Source organism: Monodon monoceros, unplaced genomic scaffold (assembly GCF_005190385.1).
Source record: "Monodon monoceros isolate NGI ecotype Baffin Bay Population unplaced genomic scaffold, NGI_Narwhal_1 Super_Scaffold_7, whole genome shotgun sequence".
Taxonomy (NCBI): Eukaryota; Metazoa; Chordata; class Mammalia; order Artiodactyla; family Monodontidae; genus Monodon; species Monodon monoceros.
This window is the reverse complement of record NW_021703784.1, coordinates 96,467,966-96,486,613: the sequence shown is the minus strand read 5'-3', so window position 1 is coordinate 96,486,613 and position 18,648 is coordinate 96,467,966. Positions and strand designations below refer to the sequence as shown.

The window sequence follows — 18,648 nt, the reverse complement described above, 5'->3', positions numbered from 1 at the left end:
GGCCCCAAAACTTCACCCACTGAGGGGTTCCCCTTTCTTACAGGAACTACTTATTCCTACTAAAGATGCAGTAAGTTCTTAGCCCCTCAGCCAGAGCTGATACCTTCAAACCTTGTCAGTCCACTCCACAGAACCTCAAAACTCAGAATGGCTCCGCAGTTCCCTCAGAGTCCCAGGAAGGCCCACACAGCCCTGCCTGAGCTGCCAAAATCCCCCACCCCAATCCCCCCAGCTCTCTGGCCTCTTCTCAAGTCACTCGCCTCTTTACTGCACTCTAGCTGTTCCTCCTACTGGCCAAGAACACTCCTGCCTCAGAGCCTTTGCATAGGCTGTTCCCTCTGCCTGAAATGCTGTTCCACCTGACACCTACTTGGTTCCCTCCTACAACTTCTTCAGGCTTGGCTCAAATGTTCCCTTCTCAGTGATGTTCCTGAGGCCATCTTATTTAATACTGCTACCCACCCCTCCATCCCCCCCCGGGACCCCCCCCCCCCCACAACCCCTCTTACCCTGGTCTTTTTTTTTTTTTGGCCACGTCCCATGGTTTGTGGGATATTAGTTCCCCAACCGGGGATTGAACCTGGGCCCAGGGCAGTGAAAGTGCTGAGTCCTCACCAGTGGACTGCCAGGGAATTCCCACATATGATCTTTGAAAATAAGTTGTTGCTTCTTATCTTCCCTCCTAAAATCTAAGCTCTACCAGGGCAAATATCTTTGTGTGTTTCATTCAGAGCCTGACACTAGTAGGCATTCAACAAATATTGGTTGAAGAAGTGAAAAAAACATAAAGAAGCAAGTTCAAACTTGGGTGTACAGTCACCTCAGAAGCTTTTGAAAAGGCAAAGCCCCTTGCCTCCATCAGAAGCTCTACCTGTGGGCCGGGAGAATCTGCATTTTGACAAGCTTCTGCTGAGAGGATGCAGAGGCAGCCGATCCCTAGTCTAACATTTGGAAACCATTGCTCTAACAGCTGTCACTTCTCCTTTTCCCTGAGAAGCATAAATCAGGCAAGGCCTCCTCCCTTTTCTGTCCTTCTCCCCAGCAACTTGAGCCAGGATGGAGAGAAGACAGCACAGCTGCCTGGGAAAGTCGAGGCCTCCCACGGTGCTGAATGGAAAAATATGAGACGCACGGGGCTAGGTCTTGCACCATCCCCCTTGCCACCCAGGCCTCCACAGCTGGGCTTGGAAGGGGATGTGGGCTTGGAGATGGACTGGGTCACCGACGACTCCAGGAACCAGAGTTTCTGCTATGGGGGTAGGGTGGTGCTGGGAAAGTAGGGGGAGGGGAAAAAGCACTTGTTTATTTGTTATTAATTTATTTCTCCATTCATACTGAGCCCACTTTGTGTCGGATACTCTGCTGTATGCCAGGGACACAGCAGTGAACAAGACAGCCCACAGCCCTTCATCCCTGTGTTAAAATCGCTAACAAGAGTAGAGTCAGGCACTTAATCCCAGGCACCGTTCTACCTGCTCACAGTATATACATCCATCTGACCCTTCCAACAACCTATGCAAGAGGTGTTATTATTATTAACTCCGTTTTAATAGGCAGGGAAGGTGAGACACAGAGAGGTTAAGCAAACTTGACGAAGGTCACAGGGCGAAGGATTTGAACCCGGGAAATCTGGCTCCAGAGCCCATTGTTTTAGCCACTCACTAGGCTGTGCTCTTGTGTCTGTGTGATCCTCATCACTCCCCAGGCTGCAGACAGAAAACACGAAGTTCCAGGTTTAAGGAATGAACCCACAACTCAGAGGGGAGGTTGGAATGTCACCTCAAGGCTGAGCACTGGGTCTGTCTGTCCCCCACGTGCCCAGAAGGATGGGCGCTTGCCTGGCCACGCTGAGTCTTCTGGGGTCTCTGTCCCTTCCCAGGGATGATGACGTGTGCACCAGGGTTGTGAGAAGGATGTGGAAGTAACAAATGTGGGTGTGTTTGTGTCTCAACAGGCCACCAAAGGCTACTTGTCCTCAGAAACTGTCCCCAGGATAAGTCAAATCCCGATGGGACGAGGTGAAAGCTGAATTCAACACAAAAGAAAGACACCAAGAAAAAGAGGCACAGACTTGATTCCGGACTCTGTAACCTGCCCCACAGGGCCAGGCATGGTATAGCGGATGGGGGGTCAGAGAAATCAGCTTAAAGACCCAGTCCTGCCAGTAACAATGTCCATCAACTTTTCTGAGCCTCAATTTCCCTATCTGTAAAACTGTGAAAGTCTTGGGTTAGAAGCTGCCGAGGAGACTTCCTGATGATTTCCCACCCCAGTACCTGGGGACCCAAGGTGTAGTCTCTGCCCTGGGTCCCCCACCTGGGGCCGATTCTCCTCCCGCCTCTCTCTGGGGAGATGGGGTGGGCAGGGTCCCTCCTCTGCGCCTGCTCTCTGGATCCACACCAGGGGGCAGTGGGCGCCACCCAGCCCAGCACCTGCCCTCCCCCCTCACCATCTCCAAGGCCCCCACTTCAGCTGATAAGTAGCTGTGATCTGGGTGACAAAAGCCACCTTTGTTCCCACAAACTGGACTGGCAGGTTTCCACACCCAACCTGGTTAACCAGGAAATAGTCCAATCCCCAGAGCGCACATCCCGGGCAGCCCGAGAACTCAGAGTTGGGGGCAAGGTCTGGGGAGAGGGAGGGTGTGCTGGTGAATACTGCGGAACAGGTGGGTGTCCCTGCCTCGCCAGGAAAGGGACAACATGGCGGAAGGGCTTGTCAGGAGGCTCTGGATGGTGGCAGCAGGGCTTGGGGAAGAGGGGATATTTGCTTATGAAATACAGAAGTGTCCAGCGGAAGGGGCCCTGCAAGGGGGTCAGGATATCTGCTTCTAGCCCAGCCCTGCATCGACTTTGTGCCTTTGGGAGAACCGTGCAGCCTCTTTGCCATTCAGGACCGCATCTGAGTTACCACGCAGTAAACAGGGCACCCTAAATCCCTGTCCCTGGGTTCCCAGGGAGGGAGGATTTAGGATCCAGGTCGAATACTTTGTAAATAGCCAAGCCCTATGCAAATTTGGGTGATTGTTTACATCTTTTGGTTCCCAAAGGTAAGAGGAAGTTGGGCTTGATATAAAGCCTTCTCCTGCTTAATATTCCAATTTTCTCAGATTCTTGAGGATGTCAGGTGTAAAGTGTTAATACAAAGTTGAGTGCTGGGCAGATCGTTGAGCAGGCAACACTTGACCACCCTTCCCCCACCGTTCTTGGTTAAAATGAAAACCAAGGAGAACAGCCTGTATGGTCCACACCGGGCACACCCTGTCGGGGCCCCCAGGGTTATAGGTGCCTGAGTCCTTTTCCTAGAGATCAGTAACCCAAAGGCAGGTGAGCATTCACATCCTCCAGGCAACTCAGCTCAGCAAAAGCTGCCTGACCCAACTACTCGCAGGCCAATCAGCAGACACCCCCTGGCCCCGTGCCGTGGGGAAGTTCCCAGTTATGGAGGGTGCACGTTTTAATTTCTGTCTCTAACATACAAAACTAAGAAAAGAGAAGAGCTGGCAAGGTGGCAGGGGAAGGGGGGGTTGATGAGGGGAGAATAGCTCTGCAGATACCATGGTGAGAAGTGTTTTTCTGGGAGTTACGAGCCAACCCAGGAATCCTCGGCAGAACAATGGTCTTGTCTCTCCAGCAACTGAGGTCTCGCTGGAGATAGAGAAGCCTCCATTCTGGAAAAGACGGCCAGAGGGGCGACTCCCGCCCCCCTCAGCACAGCCCTCCTCTCTCCTCTTTAGAAACCCCCTGCTTGTGTCTCTGAATAATTCACAGGATCTTTTGTTCCCCCCAAACCCTTCTCTCCATCCCACCTCTCCCGCCCTCCCTGGTCTTCCTTTTTTCCGTGGGAAAGTTACTGGAAGAGGTCATGGGCAGAGAGGGGAGGGGGAAGGGGCCGTTGGACGACAGAAGGTCGATGGCAACGGCAGACAAAGGGAATAAACACGCTAATTAAATGGCCAAGAAAGACTGGAGGAGAAGATGGTAGTGGGGGTGAGGGAGGTGGTAAGAGGTGAAAAGGAGAGGGCTGGAAGACAGAGAGGGTAGGGAGGGGCCTCCCTTGTCAGGAAAACAGAGCAGAGAAAAAAACAACTTGTTTCTATAGCCCTTTTGAAATTGCACTGCCCAGACCTCCGCCCCAATTCTGCTGCTCGGATTCTATTGGCAGGCAGATCCTCAAGCAGAGAGATAAAGAGCTGCCGACTCCTTCATTGACATTTAAAGCGATCTGGGGTTCCCTTCCCTCAAGTGTGGCATGGGGTCACTTGGCTTTTGTGTAGGGCGCCAGAAATGAAGTAGGGTGGTAGATTCGACTCAGTAACTACAGAGCGCATAGATACTGTTCGTAATAGTAATAGCAGCTAATACTGAAAAGACTCTTATTATGTGCCAAGCACTGTAGTAAATCCACACTGAATATTTCATTTAGTCCTCATGACAAACCCTATAAGCAAGGTACCATTCCTATCCCCATTTTACAGATGAGTAAACTGAAGATAGAGGACGCAAAACTTGCCCCAAGTTACACAGCCAGAAACTTGGGTTCCAGCCCAGCCAGTCAGATTCTAAAGACTGTGTTCTTACCCACTATAGGAGCCTCCCTCTGCCATGCCAGCAGTCGCCCTGGAACTCCGTTAGAGGTCCTGGGATGCTGCTGTACGCCAGTGTGGAGAAACTGTGCAGCGGCATTGTGCGGGTACCCCTTCCCCTCTGCCAAATACTTCTGCAGGCTCAGAGGAGGTCATGAAAACCCCAGGCATCTGACTAGCATCTGACCATTTATAAATTGCCTTCGAATACAACGAGGAGCTGGGCTTTGGCCCAAAGAGCGGCAGACTAGGAGACGAAAATCTAGGTTCCAGCTCCCACTCTGTAACACGTGGGCTGTGCCTCTCTCCTTGGGGAGTTAATTCCCAGCTGAGTGCCCATGCCTGACACTTGCATCACGGTGTAAGGTCATGAGTTAATGCCGGCGAGCGCATCGGGTCAGCTGTTAAGGGGTGACTGCTCTTAGCTGAGGTTTTGACACTGACTCCATGGGGTAGGCAAGGCAAGCATGATGATCCCCATTCCACACAGGGGGAACATGGACCTTGCAAAGAATCCGTGCCTCACCCAGTGGCAGAGGCAGGAGTAAAGGCCCGGCCTCATGGTCTGCAAGCTACCCTCCTTCCTGTCTCCTCCCGGCGCTGAGCCTCTATGTGCAGAGATCTTCCTCTGGGCAGCCTGACCTTCACACTCTTGGGTCCAACCTACCTCTGAACCATCCCGAATGTCTGGGGCTTGGGTGGCAGGCAGGGCCAGACTCCTCCAGAGAAAGGGAAGATTGGACAGATATAAGAGGCCAATCTCACAAGAAGTCAGGGGCTGGCAGGCAAAGGCTACGGGTACCACGTGGACCTGCGTCTCTCCCATTTTATGATCAGGAAGGCCAAGAGGATGATAAAAAGGAGTCATAACAGAATCTACAACATCCCCAAGTTGTCACAGGAATGACTGAGACGGTGCATGGGAACTGCCTGGGAGGTAGTAAGTACTCATTAAACACAGGCTGTTATTCCAATCTGGAGGCACCAGAGGAAAGGGACTAACCCTCACTTGGCACCTGCTGTGTGCTGGACACCGTGGTATGTGATTGACAGGGAAGCAGCATGGCTGAGTGGGGAAGAGTCTGGGCTCAGACCTCCTGAAGTCTGAATCCCGTTCTCTACCCATGATTAGGTACGTGCCCTGGAGCGAGTGAAACTCTCATGTCTTCAAGGGTAAAATGGGATCAAAAATGCTTACTCCAGGGGCTTCCCCGGTGGCGCCGTGGTTGAGAGTCCGCCTGCCGAAGCAGGGGACACGGGTTCGTGCCCCGGTTCGGGAGGATCCCACGTGCTGCGGAGCGGCGGGGCCCGTGAGCCATGGCCGCTGAGCCTGCGCGTCCGGAGCCTGTGCTCCACAGCGGGAGAGGCCACAACAGTGAGAGGCCCACGTACCGCAAAAAAAAAAAAAGCCTACTCCATAGACTTGTTGTAAGGATTAAGTAAAGTGATAAAGCCCCCAGACTAGAACATGGTGGGAGCCCCTGAATGTTGCCTGCTATCTCTCGGTAGGCATCACCTCCTTTAATGCTCACTGCAACCCTAACATGAAGATTACGGCCAGCATTTACAGATGAGGAAGTTGGGGCTCTGTGAGGTTAGGGATCCGCCCCTATCACAGGGCTAGGAAGAGGCAAGGTCTCCATTAGAATCCAGATCTGCTGGATCCCAAAGGCCACATCCTTGCTTACCCACCACACCGTGCTGCCTTCCACCTGCAGCCAGGGGGTCAGGTGAAGACGAGGAGGACCTTAAGCCTTGGCAGCCTTTCCTTCATCTCTGACCCGGATGATCAGTGACGTCTGATGCCCCTGATCAGTTGATGCTCAGAGGCAGCCATGGAAGCACCTACCCGGAGGCGATCAGCACCCGGGACTGGGCGATGGCCAGTCGCTGCAGGTTGGTCCGATTCAAGGTCGCCAGGGCCACCCTTCCGGTCTTGCCATTGGCTCCCGGGGGGCTAGCAGGGGAGACCGCATTCGCCCCTGCCGGCGTGCTGGAGGCTTGTCGCCGGATCGCCTGAGATGGGACCATCTTCACCGGGCCTCGAATGGTGCCCGTGCTGTCCAGTGGCTTGGCCCCGGGGCCTGGTGGGGGAGGCACCTTGACCGCTCCAGACTCCGGCATGTGCTTGCGGGCGGCCGGGGGCTGCAGGGGTCCGGCGCTCCCATTGGCCACCGCGGCCTTGACGCTCATCACCAGGACGCACTGCGGGCAGGAGCAGGGCGCGGCGGGGGGCGCGGCGGCAGGCCCGGGGCTGGCCGGCCAGGACTGGGGCTTGGGCAAGGTGCCAGTGACCATGGGGTAGATAAGATCTAGCCGCCGGCGGACGCGGCGCTGGCGCTGGGTCTGCCGGTTGATCTGGCCCATGGTGCTGAAATCAATGACGTAGCTGAAGCCGATGGAAGTGAGGTCGATCCAGGGGTGCTGCTTCTCGTAGGCGTGCTGGATGGTGATGCCCACTTCCATGTCGTAGGGCGTCCAAGAACCATTGTCGTTCTCCCACTCCCACACCACGCCCTTCCCAGGGGCCGAGGTCGGGTCGTAGTAGTTGCGGCGAACCGGACGGAGGGTCCCTGCCAGAGTGGGACAGAGGAGAGGATCAGGGTCACCAAGGGATGAAACTGAATCGTGTTACGTTAAAAGGCAGACATTAAACGAGTCCTACAGTGTGCCGGCACTGGGCTGCCTGTTGAGATATCAGCTTTGAATGAGGCTCATTCCTGCCCCTTTGAAGTCCAGCAGTCACAGGGGGGTGGAAGCAGACAGGTTACACGGGGAAGGATGTTGGAGATAGTACAGGGTACCAGAAAGAGCACTTCCTGGTTTGGAGTCGGGAGACCTTAGTTTGCAGGCAAATTTGATCACTTAATATAACACCCCACAACCTTCTTTTCTCCCCCAAGAAACAAGATGATAACTCCTTTGCCGAGTTTTTGTAAAATTAAATGTGGCTCACTCAATCAACGAATATGCATTTGTCTGTGGCAGGACCTGGATTTTTCATGCGCCCTGTACTCTGCAATAAGGTATATAAAGCCCTTGACACGTGCTAGGTGCGCAGAAATATCATTTCCCTTCTTCCTTGATTCTCCACATGCCTCAGCGCCGAAGGCTACAGAGGAAATGAACACAGGGTCATGGGACCCTAGAGGATAGAGGAAGACTCTGCCCCCAACCCAGGAAGGCTGCCCAGGGCTGGGGGCGATGGCTGGCTCTCTGGACTTCTTTGGGTGTGGTAAAAAAAAATAAAAGGTCAGGTTGGAAGAACTCTCTCATACTTCCCAGCATTAAGTCTTATATCAACAACTGCAAGAGTGATCATAAGAATAACTTTCTATTTATCTAACGTCTTCCCCCCCCCCCCCCCCGCCAGAAGCTCAACCGTCCTAAAGATAGGAGAGTCTCAATTTCGACAGTCTCACAGTGGGTGGGATGGGAGGTGGTGAGAGCAGGGAGGAGATTAGGGTTTGTTGCAGGGGAATAGGACAGCAGAAATGAACCTGCAGGACTGTCAGGGAAAACTAAACCTGTAACTGTTGCCTCTTTCTCCTCTATCTACCGGAACCTTGAATTCAGATCCATGCCCAACCAGGGCTCATTTCGTGGATATTAACATCAAGGCTGAAGATGCCTGGTTCAAGGCCGGGTAGGGAGACTGGGGAGAGCTCCAAGGATGCTGGAATCTCTGCATCCGTCAGCTTAAGCTCTATCCATCAAAGTGGTGGGAAAAGGCTCCCCTTTCCTGGCCTCTGACCCACCTCCTCCTCCAACCCAGAGGGAGACACCAAGACTGGGGACAGAATCTCATTCAAGGGGGGAAGAAAAGGAACAATGACTATTCAGGCCTTTGCCAGGTCATAACCCCCCCGCCCCCATCTCCAAGCCCCTTAATGACCCCAAACATCAACAGTCAGAAGCAGGAGGGAGAAGCAGAACAATCCCCTCCCTATTCAGCGCCAGGAGGTCTGCTGGATGTGGGGGGAGTGAGAGAGCAGGAGGAACAGGGTGGCCAGTAGGCCCCTGGTTTGCTGCCATTTCCTTCCTAAGGCGCCAGCTTGCTGGGGGACAAACAGCGCAGCCTTTGGATCCAACAGCAGAGTTTCCGTCCCTTCCAGCTGTGTGATTAAGCCTTAGTTTCCTCATCTGTTTGGGTCCTGGGTAGCTTCTTCAAAGGGTGGATTTGAGGATTAAATGCAGGAATGAATATAAATGCTAAGATAATACCTGTTGCTTGGCAAGTGCTCAATAAAAGTTGGTGATTATTATTGTAATTTATCTTCTATTGTATGTCTTAGCAGGATGGAGAAGTCACGGGGAAAGTTTAGTCCAGGGGATGTGAAGTGTGTGTGTATGTGCGTGTGTGTGAGAGAGACAGAGACAGAGACAGAGACAGAGACAGAGACAGAGAGAGAAGAGGAGGACCAGAGAGAGAGTTTAAACTCCCTCTTTGCACAATCTTTGTTACTTAGAAAACAACTTCAGCTATCCTATCTCATTTGATCTCCCTGGCAATCCTGTGAAACAATGTTTAAAGATGAGGACATTAAGTTTAGAGAGCTTAAATGACACTATTTTATTCTCTCTCCAGGGTAGCAGGGACAAACAATGCGCTTGACCAATTCTCATAAATGTGCTTAAAAGGCATTTTTCACAATGCTGGTGTCAGTCCCAGCTATGCCTGAGAGTTGCCCCAGAATTTCTGGAAACTCTGCCCTGCCTCTTTCCAGGTGTATCCTCCTCTCTGCCCTGGACAGATGCCCCCTTTTCCTCCTGCATTCCCTCAGTGTTCCCTGACTGTCCGCTGCCCCTACTATTCACCAGGTCCCGTCTATCAAAATGCCCTCCTTTGCTGTTTTGATCTACTGAAACTTTCCTTATCGTTCAGGTCCTATGCCATTTGCCATCCATTTCTTGAAATGCTCTCCTAGTCCGGGCTCCATCTTCAAGGAGTCTGGGGTGCACAGCTGCTTATGTCTGATGGATACAAGCATCTTGGCACTTTTCATATCAGTGTCTAACCCAGAGTCGGCAGTAACGAGGGCTCCACAGACGTGCTGTGATGGGGTGAGGACTTCTGGCTACGTTGGCATTTGATCATTTATCCCACATTATGCATTAGCTGCAGTGGGGAATGCAGATTCAGGCGCTCCTGAAGCACCTCCCAGTCTAAAACAAGACAAGTGCCTAGTTATGAGGCAGAATATGCCACCAAAAAGGGTGTCAACAAATGCAATGTTAGCAGAAAATGTAACCACAACCCCACGGTGCTTCGATCCCTTCCATGACTTCCTTGTAGGTCAAGACCAAGATGCTCTCCACCCACAACCTCTGTGGTCTCCTCGAATCCTAATACACTCTGCCCACATTTCTGCCCCACTGGCCTCCTGCAGACTCTCGCCACTGCCTCTTCTCCTCTCTGGGCTGCTTCATCTTGGTCCCTCCCCTCACACACTCTGGCATCCTCCTGGCTACCCATCCTTCAGATTTCAGCTCACTTCCTCGAGGAAAGCTCTCTGGGTTGTCCGACCAGGTAAAACTCCTGCTCCTATATTTTGCACTGTCTTGAGGTGCAGTTACACATTTATTTGTGTGATTCATTTGATGAATGTCCACCTACCTCATGGGACTCCCAATCTCATGAGGGTGGGCATCCAGGAGTTTGCTTGTGGCTGTAGCCCCCATGCCTAGCATGTCCTGAGGGCTCAACAAATATCCACTGAAGAAAGGAAGTAATCATAATTTGGAGAACATTTCAAGAAATGGAGAGTATAACAGAGAACATAGGGCCTGAATGAGGAGAACCTCAACAGGTGAAAATGATGAAGAAGGGCATCTCAGGAGAAGGGACCTTGTGAATAGTTGGCGGGAGGGTGTCTAAGGGAATGCCTGAGAATAAAAGGCGCATCTGTTTGGCGGGAGTAGAGGAAAATATGGGCATACAGGAAGATAAACTTGGAAAGGTGCGTGAGAGCCAGGGCATAGATGGTCTGGACTGCCAGGCTATGAGGGCTTTTATTTACAGGCCACAAGGAACCAGTGAGGTTTGTGACACAGAGAAGTGATGACACCAGAGCTGCTCCGTTTATTAGTTCCAAATGAGAAGTAATGGGGGGGGAAGGGGGAGGGTGCTGGCAGCAAAAATGAAAAACAGGTGATAGACCAGAGGGACCCTACGTAATGGGTAGGACCTGACCACAAGTAGCTGAATGCATTCCAAGTGATCCAGGATCACGTGCTTTCGAATCTCCTAGGGAATAGATCGGCAACACCCTCCAGACCTGAGGGCCGGCATCCCTGGGAGCTGGGCCCGGGAATCTGCATGTGAACAACTGCAGAATGTTCATCGCGTATGCTCAAGTTTCAGCTTCCACACGCCTGTATATGTGGGGCATCCAAAAAGAATGACGAGACGAGTCAAAGACCCCTGAGGCTTGGACCACGAGCAAGCGGTAAGGCAGTGACGCCATTTAACAAGAAGAGGGGTGTCACAAGGAAGAGCTGATTTTTGGAAGGAAAGATGCTGCGTTCAGTTCAGCCCTAGAGGGTTAGTTAAAAACAGAAGGCAGACCTCAGCACGAAAGTCGTGGGACAAGAGAGATGGTGGGATTACATTCTCTGATTATTCTGAGATCACTCCATCTGACATGGGCGAGTCCTGGACCTTTCTATAGTCAGGATCCTGAATTAGATGATCTGAGGAAATCCACTGGGTCCTAAGATGCAGTGTGACCCAAGGACAAGGCTTCTAATGGCACAGGGATAAAGGATTTCACAGACTAAGGAGGAAGAAAGAGGAAAAAAGCTTCTTCCAGCAACTCAGACACGTACATCCCAAAGCACCCAAGTTGTTCTGGCTCCTAGGAAATGAGAGACAACACCTTTCAGGCATGACCCTAGGACTCCAGGGCATTTCACCCACATCCATACAACACTGTGCTCCTGTACCCAGGAAATCCCAGGCCTCTCTTACCAGCACCCCTCACCCTCACTAGAATGTTCCATGAGGGCAAAGACTTGGATGGTTTGCTATTGCTATATCCCACAAGCCTGGAACAGTGCCTGCAAGAAGTAGGTGGTCCATAAGTGTTCACCAAATGAAGGAGGACATGGGCACTTGGTTCAGAATCTCAGCTCTGCTGTGGACTAGCTGTAAAACTTTGAGCAACTTCATCTTTTTCAACTTGTTTCCTTTCCTATGAAATGAGAACAATGGGTCCTTCATAAGATGGCCAAGGATGAAACCAGATGATGTGTGCAATGTGCTTGGTGCCTCCCTCATACTGGAGCTATCACGTGGTCGTGACATTTGCTCCCACCACTCTTGTGCTCGCTCAGGGTGGGGAGTATAGTTGGTGGGGGGGGGGGACTAAAAATCAGCTTCTATCAAACCCTTGAATCACTCTCCATCTGACTCTTGTCACTGCGTTAAAGACATAAAAGAGGCAAAATTTGCACAGAAAACTGAGCTGGAAAGAACCCTCCCTCATACCATGTTACTTCTAATTAGCGTCATCACTGGCGCAGAGTCCAAGAGTTCAGAGTTCAGAGTTCACCTGCCGATCTGCATGATGGGAGGAAAGGAGCCAGAAGGAACCTTAAGGCTGCTCTTCATTCTACGAGGGAGAATGAGGCCTGAGCAGTTGAGGCACTTGCTGAAGGCCACAGAGTAAGCCAGTGGGTCTGGAATGAGACCCTGAGTCACGTCTCCCACTGCCAGCCCGGGTCCTCCCCCATCCTGTTGCCAGGCCCTGAAAATGGCAATGATCAGGTATGTTGGAAGATACAGAGCACAGGGATGTTGGAAGTTACAGGGGACAGAGCTCTAGCCACTGCCCTACAACAGAAAAAAGTCAGCCCAGTCAAGGTGAATGATCGTGGGTGGAGAGGACCCAACAGAGGCTTTTCGAAGCAGCCAAGACTCCTTCACCTCTATCTAGCCCTGTCTCTTCCCTTCTTCCCCATTCTCTAGCCCAAAATGCCTAGAGGAGACCAGCATAGAATGCAAATAAGCGCAGACTCAGAGACGGTCTGGGGAAGGAGAAGGGCCCAGGACAAACAGAGGTGGGCAGAGGGTATCTGCAACCTCCCAGCCATCTCCCTGGAGACAGACTGGATGAGGTCGGAACCCAGGGGAGTGGAGAGTCTGAGGACTTCCTTGGCAGCAGGGCAGGCAACTTCTGAAAAAACACAGCTCCCATGTCAGGAAATGTCCCCACACAGAGGAGGCAACAACAAAAAAAGAGAGGAATCGCCTCTGGGCAGGGGACTTCCAGCTCTCCTTTGTTTATGGGGATGTTTCTGGTTCCCAGCTTCAAACTGTGGCTTGGGGATGGTGGGCAATTTAATTAAACGTTGCCAGGGCTTGGCGGAGGTTGCCTGGGAGCCGGTGGTTTACAGTTCCTACCCTGTCACGGCTTCATCAATGAGCTATATTGAGAGGAACTGTGTGTCTGTTGATGGAGAAGACAGAGGAGGGGGCTGTGAGCCCAGAAACCCAGAGATTCTATTCTGCTTTGACAAGCTCCCCGACAGACCCAGCAGTCCTGGGAATTCAGCCCAGTGCCTTCTCACCCAGCGCACCCAGCGCGGGGCCTGGCGCTGAGGATGGAGGCTCTCAGCCCACGTTGGCCGATCAACCATTAGAGTGAGTGGATGACACCAAAGCAGTCTGAATCCCTCAAAGGCAGACAAAAAACGTAAAACACACCCTGAGGCAGTTTGAAAAATGATCCAGGGCCAGGTCGGGTCTAAAATCTGAGGAGCTCCAGCCTCCGACTTAACTGTGAACCACCAGGCAGTGAGCAGCCTGTCCTCAGGGAAGGGTGGTCAGACCTGGGAGAAGTAGCAACTGTCCTTCAACCCAGTTTTCTCCAGAACTTCATTTCTGCAGTAAGAGCCCTTCAGGCCATGACCCTTCCTAGGAACCACGCCCATCTCAGACATCCCTAAACACTGATTAAACTTTCCCCCTTCTCAAATGTGGGACAAGGCCTGGGACCTTTATTTCACCAAGGTGTCTCTCCATCTGCTGCTGGGATTTAGTCTGAAATAGAAAAGCTAACACCTGCCCGTTTATTCTGAGCAGGATTGGAGTCCCCTGTCAGGTAGGTGCCTTGACTGTCAGACTCTCTGACCCCACCTACAGGGCTAGCTTCCCCCTCCCCAGTCTGATGCCTCCACCCGCACCTCTCGGACTTCTGTCCAAAGTACACAGTTACCTTCTCCCCCTTCCCCCTTGGCCACACTTAATCCTCTTTCTCGACCTCCCCACATTCCTCCTTATTCCCTCTTCCTCCCGGTCCCTCTCAGCTCCAACCCCCTCCCTTTCCCACCAAGGTTTAAGCCTCTCCAGATGCTAACGCTTCTGGAATCCTTTCCCCAGAAAGCTTCACTCAGTCGGTCGGTGTCTACAAAGTCCTTGGCAAAGAGGTTGTTAGGAGTTATGACTAAAGATGAGGACATGAGGGTGGAAAGATACCCCTTTCCCATGACAATCCTAATTAGCGCACAGGATGCGGGGGCTTTCCAAGGAGGCGGAGATGCCTTTGCTCACACAGCTGTTCTCTGACCCTCTGGGACTCACCCGGTCCTCCCCTCCGGTCCCTCCCTTCCACACCTGTCTCTCCAGGCTCCTGGGTCACACTCTCGGGAAAGCCGAGCCAGAATCCCCAAAACAACTGCCCACCTCTGTGAAGAGGCTACTGGAGAGACAGACCTGTCCCAGGTAAATTAAGCCTGGGCACCATGCGTGGGCCACGCAAAGAGATGCAGCCCCCCCCTCTGCTCCTCACGTCAAGGACCCGCCACCCTGACCTCCAGCCTGCAGGCTCTCTTCTTGGCTCTGACCTGGAAAGGCTGGCCAGCTGGGATGTGGGATTTGCGGTGGCCACAGTGGCAACTTGATTCTCACAGAAAGATAGGAGTTTAGTGTCCCCCATAGGGGACCTTTACGGGGTGAATCTTGGGGACAGTTTCTTTTTAGGAATCCTTCTCCTCCAAGGACAAAGCGATCAGCTTCCCAGCCAGGCATTCCGGAGCTGTGTCCCTCCCCCCATTCCCTCCATCTGCTCTGGCCTGTTGCTTCAACGCTTGGAGTGCCCAAGCAGAGGCACTCACCAATGCCACAGCAACCCAGGCGTTTCCTGCCCTGGAATCCCCCAAGTCCATCTCTGTTCCCAGAAAGGCCCCTCCCTGCCCGTACTAGACCACAGTGGAAGCCTCCCGGGAATCCCTTCTTCCTCCCCCCCAGGATGCAGCTGTGGGAAGCCATCCCACCGCGGAGGGGTAGAGGCAGCAAGGTGGTTGACCAGGGGAACGTGCGGCAGGCCCAAGGGCGCCTGAGGTACAGTAGGGTCAGTCAGCCAAGGTGATGTGTGAGGAATGAGAGCAGCAAGCCTTTCCTATCAGCTGGGATTGCTTGTGGGCTGGTGAGCCCCGGAATTTCTACAAGAGCCACCAAGCGTTTCAAAGGGGGGCGTGAAAGGGGGTTTTTTAGGAGCCAGGTTGAAGCTCGGTTTGCATAACCAAACCACGGATACTATTTGCATGGACGTTTATTGCAGGGGGTATCTTAAGAGCATCGTGGGGCGTCAAGCGCCCCCTCCACGACCCCCTCTCGGTGACACCAGTGTATGGAGATGCGGACAAAGGTGGGCCCCGGTGGGCTCGCGACGTGGGAGACCTCAGGGCAGGCAGGGGAGGAGGCGCGGGCGGGGCAGGGGCGGCCGGCTCACCGGTGTCCTGGCGAAACTGGTTCATGGACTGCAGGTCGATGATGTAGGGCGCGAGACGGCTGTCCACCTGGCCCAGCACCACGCTGCCCCCGGCGCGGGGGCCGGCGCGAACCACCGCCTCGATGTGGTGGCTCACGGCCGGGCTGTAGGGACGCCAGCGGCCGTGTTCGTTCAGCCATTCCCAGACCACCACGGCCGAGGCCAGGAGCATGGCGAGCCCGGGGCTGCGGCGGCGGCAGCGCTGCGATGCCTGCCTCCCGGGCCCGGCGCGCCCGCCCTCCTCCGCTTCCTCCTGCGCCGCCGCCTCCGGGCCTCGACCGCGCCCCCCGCCCCGCGCCCCGACACCCCGGGCAGCCTCAGCTCCGGCCCATGGGCCGCCCCCCAGCCGCGCATCCACCGGGGCCCGGAGACCAGGGCCGCCGGGCTCCGACCGCGCGCCGCCGCCGCCGCCGCCGCCGCCGCCCGGGTCCGCCGCTGCTGCCGCTGCTCCGTGGGGTCGAGTCGCTTCATGCAAATGTCCGGCTCTCTGCAAACTGGCCCCCGCCTAGCAAAGCCACCCGGCGGGCGCGCAGCCGGAGCCCCGGCGGCCGCGAGCTGGGGCTGACGGCGAGGCGACCATCAAGCCCTCGCACCAGTTGCGCCTCGGGCTCTGCAGACGCCGGGGTGGGATCTCGCCGCGCGATCGCGCTCGGACTGGCACGCCGAGTTCCCTCCCCTCCCTCCCCACCCTTTCACCGCACGTTCAGTTGTCGCCGCCTGGGACAGAGCTCCCCCTCCCTGTGGCTCCGCTCAGCTGCTTCTAGAATGAGTCGCCCCTCCCAAGCCCGGCGCTCGGGCAAACCCGCGCCAGCGGAGGGTTTCTCCGGTCCCTAGACGCGGAAAAGCGACCCCCCAGGACAAAGCCCCGGGACTGCAGCTGTCGCCGGCCGTAACTTTGCAGTCTCCCACCCAGAAATGGAATTTTCTTTTTTCTTGTCTTTCTTTCTCTTTAATGCAGTGTGATCGGTGTCCGGACAGCGAGCTCCGAGACACTTAGTGTCTTGCACACTCACGCTCGCACGCACACGCGCCCACAGCCGCACGCTCTCCTTGGTGTCGTTGTATTACCTCATCTTCGTCCGCATCCTCAGCTGTCCGTCAAGGATGCAGAGCCACGCCCCCTGACGACTAGAGCAGGTGCCCTGGAGCTCACGCGCTCCCTGCTGGCCTAAAGAGACGCGTGCCGGCCACTGGCCACACACCAGTTAGCTCAACTGACTGGGCCTCTCTGCTTACGAGGCCCAGTCCAAAGGGATGCAGCAATTTGAGAGGTGATGGATTAACACTGTCTATGGTAGGGAGCAAATGTGGTTTTTCTGGCCTGCTTAGACGTTACCGGAATCAAGAAGACACATGCTAAATTGATTTATTTTGCAGGATTTCTATGACCGAAATAATGAGACACTAAGACAGACACAAGCTAGACTTGGTTGTTTTGGTCATCAATAGTCAACGTGGAAAATAATCTAAAATGGGTGCGTTCTGACTAAAAAGGTAGATTGACATCGGGCTTACATATTAATCTTGCCAGAAAACACAAACTTTGTTTTGCTAAAGTTGCAGCTACGTAAAACAATGAATTCATACGCTCAAGAGCCAGGATAGGATATAGAAAAATAAAAGTAGACTATGTGTTAGGAACCGGGATTATGAAACTTTCTGAAATAATCGTTTTCTTTCATAATATATGATCTCTTTTGCTTTGGAAGATTTGCTTTCCCTCCCTGTTTCTTGCTCTCTCTTGAATTATACCTGTCCTTTCTCCCATCACTAGTTCTTTCCAAATCTTTTTCACCCCCTACCTTTATTTACCTCCCTCCTCACTGAGTTCTAAGTACAAAATAAAAGGAAAAATATCAAACATGCTCATCTTCGGGCCTCCAAAACCACCAGGCTTGAGGCTACCTCTGAGCTCTGTTCTTGCTGGTCCCCTTTCCCAGAAATCTCCCCAGGGTGACCTCCAGAATCTCCAGTAAACCTCTTCCCTAAGGCCAGTCTCCCAATCCAACTCAATCAACACCATTCATTAAAACATGGAATTTTAGGGTTTGAAGGACAAAAGGAAAAGGAGTTAAGCCTACCTCAGTTAATCCTAACAAGAGTCACTATTATTCCCATGTTATAAATGACAAGGCTTAGGGAATTTGAGCAGTTTGCCCCAGTTACATGTTTAGCAGAGGGGAAACTGGTATCCAAAAATTAGTTGGGCAAAAAAACCAAACCAAACCAAACAAACAAGCAAACAAAAAACTCACCTTGTTCCATAACGCAAGTTACACCTTGTTCCATAACGCAAGTTATATGATGAGGAGATGGTGTGATAAGAGGCAAGATATATGGCAATGTAAAAGTGCCTCAGTGTGAAAGAAAGGAAGGGAGAAAACGAGGATAGAGTGTCCTGAGAGGACACAAGTAGAATTGAAGAAAAGGTCATGTAGGGCTTCCCTGGTGGGGCAGTGGTTGAGAGTCCGCCTGCCGATGCAGGGGACACGGGTTCGTGCCTCAGTCCGGGAAGATCCCACATGCCGCAGAACGGCTAGGCCCGTGAGCCATGGCGGCTGAGCCTGCGCGTCCGGAGCCTGTGTTCTGCAACAGGAGAGGCCACAACACTGAGAGGCCCGTGTACCGCAAAAAAAAAAAAAATGTCTTGTAAATTTGTATTGAGCTATTTTTACTTCCAATCATGAGACCAAGTGTATGAAGACCGTGGAAACTCTCTTGTGGTCTGGGAGGTACAGATCCAGAAACTATAAACTATCAGTAACGACTGAAGGGGAGGCTGGAAGTACCAGGCAGAAAACAGCATCTGACCAGCTAAACCAGAAATTCCCAAGTAGAAAAAGCCTAAACCTGCTAAAAGGGGTATGTTCTATGGGTGCTCAAAAGTAATGTGTATTCTATTGTTGAGTGAAGTGTTCTATAAATTTTCATGAAATGCTATTGGTTGATGACTTTGTTTCGTTCTTCTTTAGCCAGGCTGTTTGTATAGTTGTTCTATAAATTATTATTATTATTATTTTTTGCGGTACGCGGGCCTCTCACTATTGTGGCCTCTCCCGTTGCGGAGCACAGGCTCCGGATGCGCAGGCTCAGCGGCCACGGCTCACAGGCCCAGCCGCTTCGCCGGCATGTGGGATCCTCCCGGACCAGGGCACGAACCCGCGTTCCCTGCATTGGCAGGAGGACTCTCAACCACTGCGCCACCAGGGAAGCCCTCTATAAATTTTTGAAAGAGGTGTATTGGAGTCTCTAACTACAACTGTGGATTTGTCTACTTCTTTTAGTTCTATC

The 18,648-nt window shown here is 53.0% G+C and overlaps 1 protein-coding gene across 6 annotated transcripts in view; it reads right to left on the bottom strand.

Annotated features, from left to right (window-relative positions):
* Positions 1-16,448, bottom strand: part of DTX4 (deltex E3 ubiquitin ligase 4) — a 33,229-nt gene extending 16,781 nt beyond the window's left edge. For 5 of the 6 annotated variants that reach the window (XR_003791435.1, XM_029207817.1, XM_029207816.1 and 2 more), the window contains exons 1-2: positions 15,319-15,622; positions 6,435-7,158 (exon numbers count right to left, since the gene is read on the bottom strand). Coding sequence is in view for 5 of the 6 variants with exons in the window: in XM_029207817.1 (XP_029063650.1) it covers positions 6,435-7,158; positions 15,319-15,529 (935 nt within the window). In the remaining variant the exon portion in view is untranslated. Of the gene's footprint in view, positions 1-6,434; positions 7,159-15,318; positions 15,623-16,425 lie in introns of those variants that run through there. The other variant, XM_029207822.1, reaches the window with a different exon arrangement.
* Positions 16,449-18,648: the final 2,200 nt, after the last annotated feature.